Raw genomic sequence first — 6,000 nt, 5'->3', positions numbered from 1 at the left:
TGAAGTCAAACAATTACTATGAGGTTAAAGTAGCGTTTCTCAGCTTTTATTTGATGGTATTTGTGTATTGGTTTCAATATTGAGAAATTACTACACTTTTTATGCATGGTCCCCCTATTTCAGGGTACCCAAAATAATGATCAAATGTCCAAATGAAGCACTCATGTTTAGTTAGTGGTGGACAATGCGACCCATTGCCCCCACCAGACGCTGGGTGTGTTCTCTGGTGATGCTCTGCCAGGCCTGCACTGGAGCCATCTTCAGTTGTTGTTTGTTTTGAGGTCTTTATGCTAACATCTTATTATCAGGAAATGAAATCCATCTTCAATTGGATTTAAATTAGAAAATTGACTTGTGTGTCCAGTCAATACCTTTTCACCCTTTGGCCCTGAAAAACGACCTAGTTGCTATGGCAATAATGTGTTGAGGTCACTGTGTTACTGTATGATGAAGCGCTATTCAATGAATTTGGAGACATTTGCTTGCACACAGACAAGATGTTTCTCTACACTTCAGAATACATTCTGCTGCTGCTGTCAGCAGTTATATAATCAATTAAGACAAGTTAGCCAGTTCTAGTAGCAGCCATACATGGCCAATACTAACACGGCACCATATTTCACAGATGAGGTGTTATGCTATAAATCTTAGGTAGATCCTGTTTTCTCCAAACGTGCAATCACTCTGGTACATGATAATATTAATATTATCTGTTTACAATAGATTTTTCCAGATCTCTGCAGGCTTTGTAGGTACTTTTTAGCTACTATAACGTAACCATGCTTTTTGAGGATAACTTTTGCCCCTTGCAGTGAGGCGTCTGTAGTTTGGCTGGTGATGTATTCTGAGGATGGTAGTATCTGACACATTCACAGAATTTTGGCCCATTCCTCCTGACGGAATTGGTGGAATTGAGTCAGGTTTGTAGACCTCTGTTCAGTTCTGCCCACAAAGATTCTAGAGGGTTGAGGCCAGGGCTTTGTGATGGCCACTCCAATACCGTGACTTTGTTGTCCTTCAGCCATTTTGCCACAACTTTGGAAGCATGCGTGGGGTCATTGTCCATTTGGAAGACCCATTAGTGACCAAGCTTTAACTTCGTGTCATGCACACATTTTATGTCCAAAACGACTTGCCAAAACTATAGTTTGTTAACACAAAATCTGTGGAGTGGTTAACAGATTAGTTTGAATGACTTCAACCTGTGTATGTGTATGTCAACTTCCAACTTCAATGTATGTCTTTAGTATGTGTGTATCGGAGTGTGTGTATGTACAGTACAGTGGGAGTATATGCAATAACACACACAGCCTCTCTGATCCTCAAACGGCCCTTATCGCTTCCTGATTATCTGATGCAACTTTGATCGCCTCACTGGCAGAGCTAGAGGTAACCCATGGTTCTCAGGGGCTTTCCCCCCATAATGACTTTGGCCTAATTAAAGATGCTTATAACATTGGGCTTCCATCCAGCAGGAAATCAAAGCTCAGTGGAGACACTGGATACCCCCGTTTTGCCCCAAAATGAAAGCCTTACATCGGGGGTTAAAGGAGAGGACTTAATCCTGAAACCAACCAGGCAGATATTGGGAGCAACACCGCTTTCCTACAGGAAATGTAGCCCTGTTACTTCTGGCAGGGGGACCACCAACGGAAATTAGCCTATGGCTATAATTGGGTACATTTACACTGATGATATGTGCGCATTCCATTTAAGTGTTTATTAATGTACTGTGTCCCCCTTGAACAAATAAATAAAAATCAAATCAAATCAAATCACCCCTAAGCATAGGAGTAACATCAAAGGACAGTTTCAATGAAAACAGCACTGTTGGTTGGGAATCTCTAAGCCCTGACAGAGAGTTGTGCAACCAACCTCTGGGTCAAAGGCCTAGTCAGCTCGACTGAAGACACTTAACAGAAGCCTCAGAGACCTATATGGGTCATTAAAAACAGTTAAGTCTTTCAGTATAGGCCTATATATGACTGTCTTCATAAAAAGTACATGACACCTGTATGACACCTGACCTAATCAATATCATGTCACCCTTCATATGGACAGCGACATGATGTGAGATGGAGGAAATGTTCAGTATACAGCAAGTTCACAATCAGAACTGTATTCCTCAGAGGCGTTGATTTATATCCCCACCCACATATCCCTAATCCCCATTTTATTACTAGTTTTACTGCTAATTGTATCCTGTCTTATTTGTCACTTACGCCCTGTAATATTGTCACTTTTTAATCTTGAATTATGCCTATTGCCTTATTGTCTTACGCTGCAATGTCAGGAACCGAAGAATTCCTAAGAATTTTTACTCTCTTACACTTCTAATGTGACATAACAACAATAAACATGACATTTGAAACCATCCATCTGCATAATGACAATTATTCCCCTCATGATGGATTGCTGTTGTTCCACTCTCTACGCGTGTTTCATTATGTTGAGCTTTTGCTCAGTTATGTTAGGATCACAGTCTATGGGGCAGATATCTTGCAGCACACAGAACTCGAGCACCGCTCATCAAGCATTTTCCTACGCGATCGTATCCTGCTGCATATTCACACGGAACTCAGTCGATGTACCCTACCATCATTGTCAAAGTTGATGACACTGCAATCTGACTGGCCATGGCGCCAGGGACATAGGTACACAGATCCACCCTCGACGACGTTCGGTTGGCTGGTGTTAGCTTTGGGAGCACCGACAAGGATGCTGACACTGTAGAGTAAAAAAAAAAAAAACATTACATTATTGTACAGTCAGCCCACGAAACATAGCAGCTCTCTAAAAAAGATATCAGTGATGGTCTTCTTCATCGGTCCTGACTCATCAACAAGGTAGAACTTGAAAGCTTCTGGCAGATGTAGGTGCGGGTGTTAACTTTCCCTATCATCATCATCATCATCTTTATACAGCTCTGTCATAACGGGCACCATTAGGTTAGCTTTTGTAAATAGTAGTGGGTAACCAAGGCTACCATTGAGATGTCAGGCCTCTGGGAAGAAAAGAGCAGATGACAGCCCTGCTTCTTCTTCGTCGTATGGGTTGTTGTTTTTCTCTCCACTCCACCAGGCTCGGGGCCGAGGGGCTACCCTTTTACCACCCCGAGACCTGGTTCAGCCCTGCTGAATCTAGGGCAGAGATAAAGGCATCATAGCAACTGTAGACCTACGTCTTATCACTAGCGCCATTCACTACTAGACTGAGAAGGAAGAGAGAAGATAGAGAGGGTGGGGGGGGGGGGGAGAAGTTGGTGATAGATTAAAGTACAGGAAATACACGATTTCCAGTGGGCTCAACATCTCCCCATGATTATATGTCAGGAGTTTATCCAGTTTATCCTACATTTAGTAGCCTAAATCAGTTGATAATCCACCATTAGAGGCGACATTTCAGGGACGTATACTGGTAGTACAGAGGTATTGGATGTCTGGTACTCATTCCAGTCGCATGCATTACAATGAGCCTGTCCTCCGCTTTCTACCTCCAACAACCTCCATTGGAGAGGACAAAAGATTTAACATGATGCCAATCTGTAAGCATGTAAGTGTGGTGGAATTAAAAATCCTCAGGAAACCCTAGTTGTCAGATGGGTACAGACTTCTATTCCACCACAGCAGTCTAGCAGAGGGGCTGACATAGCCTTACAGTAGTTTCCCAGGAATGATGAGTGGGAAGACTAGAAATGGAAGGGGCATAAAGAATGAGCTCAGCTAGTGGCTTAAGTCAAAACAGATATGGGGGTGGGGAGATTGGACAATGCATGGCGCAGGACAGGGGGAGCGGAGGGGAGCGGAGGGGAGGGGAGGGGAGGCAAGGCACCGAATGGGCAGACCCCATTTCAAACTCCATTCTCTTGTCTAAACTTCAATCTGCTGAAAATTGAATAGATGATGAGCGAGCACAGCACTTGTTGTCAATGTTATGGCCATTGAGAGAGAGAGAGAGAGAGAGAGAGAGAGAGAGAGAGAGAGAGAGAGAGAGAGAGTGACAAACGATCCACTCTTTCGAGACAGCCGCTCTAAAAAGGCCCAGCTTCAGGAGAGTTGTGGGGCTTTCAGACGGGGAGGAATGATGACATTAACAGAGATCAGACACACTCTTGCAGTTGAGGGGCCCCCAAATGTCTGCAGAGCATAAGAGGAATATTTACATGGCCGGATTAGCTTTCCTATAAACCATTCAATCTGCGACCACTCATTCTTCAAGGGCTGCCTTTTTGAATGGCCTGCCTTTCAGAGAGACACTTTCAAGCTCTCCTGTGATCTCTCAAATGTCGCCTTGTTAATAAGAGCCTATTAAATCAAGTGCCATTTAAACCAAGGATACCAACATATCAATATCAAGGTAAAGCATAACAATATGATACTATATTTAAGTTTCAATATCAGGGTAATGATACTGTAGTAATAATAATTGTTTTAACAATAATTGCAGATGTGCTGTTAAAGTAACTTATGCAAGCAACATGCTTCTTTAGCTGATGTCGAACTTTCATTTAGCAGAAAAGTTATTAGTCCAAGACTCACAGTCCTGTCATATAATATTCATCATTCATTCTAATATTCATCAAATCAAAATCCAATCAAATGTTATTTGTATAGCGCATTTCTTACAAGATGCAACTCAATGCGCTTCACATGATGCCAGAGCCGCAAGCAGGCAAAAGTAAAAACCTGTACACTATGTAGCCAGGAAAATTCCCTGTCAGAATCACACTGTGTCAACCAAAAGTGAGTCAATACTGGCCAAACATACTGTATAGGCCTACCCAGAGTGCACTGTTTCCCCCATCAGACGGTGATGCCTAACAGAAAACTCCAGGGAGAACCGTACATATTGACAACATTATGGCTTATGAACACCGCAACTATTTTGCAGCTGGTGACATCAGGCCATGCACACATTTTTGCCAGACAGCCTCCCTCACCAAAACACAAAGGTTCTGTGTGGAACCACGCTTATTAACTTAAACTGTGGATGTCGTGGAGACACAGCAACAAGTCTGGCATGGAGAGACAAATACAGCCAACCCTGAGAACTGTCTGGCTCAACGCAATCTTATTAGCAGAATGCATGAAATTCAGCAAAAACAGAAGCTTTTTTCGGGGTAGGCGAATTGTGTCACTCTAGAACTGCTACTGAGGTCCACCGGCTGCAATATGACTATGAAGCAAAAGTCATATGAGGACATTATTATCACGTGGCATGTGTTGTGTGTCATTAGTAGTAGGTCACTTACTGCAATGTGATTAGGACTAAAAAAACAGGGCAAAGTGCAAGCAAAAGTCATATGATAACATTAGGAAATCAGAACAGAAAAGATGCTGCTAGATATCTAATAAATGAGTTTGTTCCAGAACAAAGGGCACTACTGTCCAGACCAGGCAAAAGCACCACATGGTAAAAAAAAAGTCTGATTCCTACAATGGGACTAAATCAACATCTATAATGACACGACAACACACGTTTTGCCCCCCCCAAAGCTTAGCTAAGCAAACCAAGAAAGACTTAACCAATTTCCTCGCTGCTGGTGTAAGAAAAATGTGTAAATTTGTTAAATCAACATCAGGCTGCCTGTGCCTCAGACAACGTCAGGAACGTTAGGAACTGTGATATGAAGAGTTGATATCTCCTGTAAATATTTGGTTAAACATCTCTCGGCCCCTACATCAATATTGGCTCAGCGTTAACGGTGACCCTCACAATTGAGTAAATGGGCCTTAAATAATCTAGACCCGCAAAAATGAGCACACGTGTGCAACAAGTGACCTTTTGACTATAATGTCATGGGTAAATTCATAGTGACCCCATTGTATGTTTGTGTGTGAGTGTGTGTGTGTGTGTGTGTGTGTGTGTGTGTGTGTGTGTGTGTGTGTGTGTGTGTGTGTGTGTGTGTGTGTGTGCGTGCGTGCGTGTGTGTGTGCGTGCGTGCGTGCGTGCGTGCGTGCGTGTGTGCGTGTGTGTCTGTGTGTGTCTGTGTGTGTTTGT

At 42.9% G+C, this 6,000-nt stretch overlaps 1 protein-coding gene across 1 annotated transcript in view; it reads right to left on the bottom strand.

Moving 5' to 3' along the window:
- Positions 1–6,000, bottom strand: part of LOC308171252 (integrin alpha-5-like) — a gene marked incomplete at its 5' end in the record, with an annotated part of 40,912 nt that overhangs the window by 29,885 nt on the left and 5,027 nt on the right. Inside the window, 1 exon segment of the mRNA XM_080546093.1 lies at positions 2,597–2,727. Within this exon segment, the coding sequence (XP_080402219.1) occupies positions 2,597–2,727 (131 nt within the window).

This window comes from Nansenia antarctica (genome assembly GCF_963989245.1).
Source record: "Nansenia antarctica genome assembly, chromosome: 15".
Lineage (NCBI taxonomy): Eukaryota > Metazoa > Chordata > Actinopteri > Argentiniformes > Microstomatidae > Nansenia > Nansenia antarctica.
Note: the sequence above shows the minus strand (reverse complement) of the source record. Positions and strands in the feature narration are given on the sequence as shown.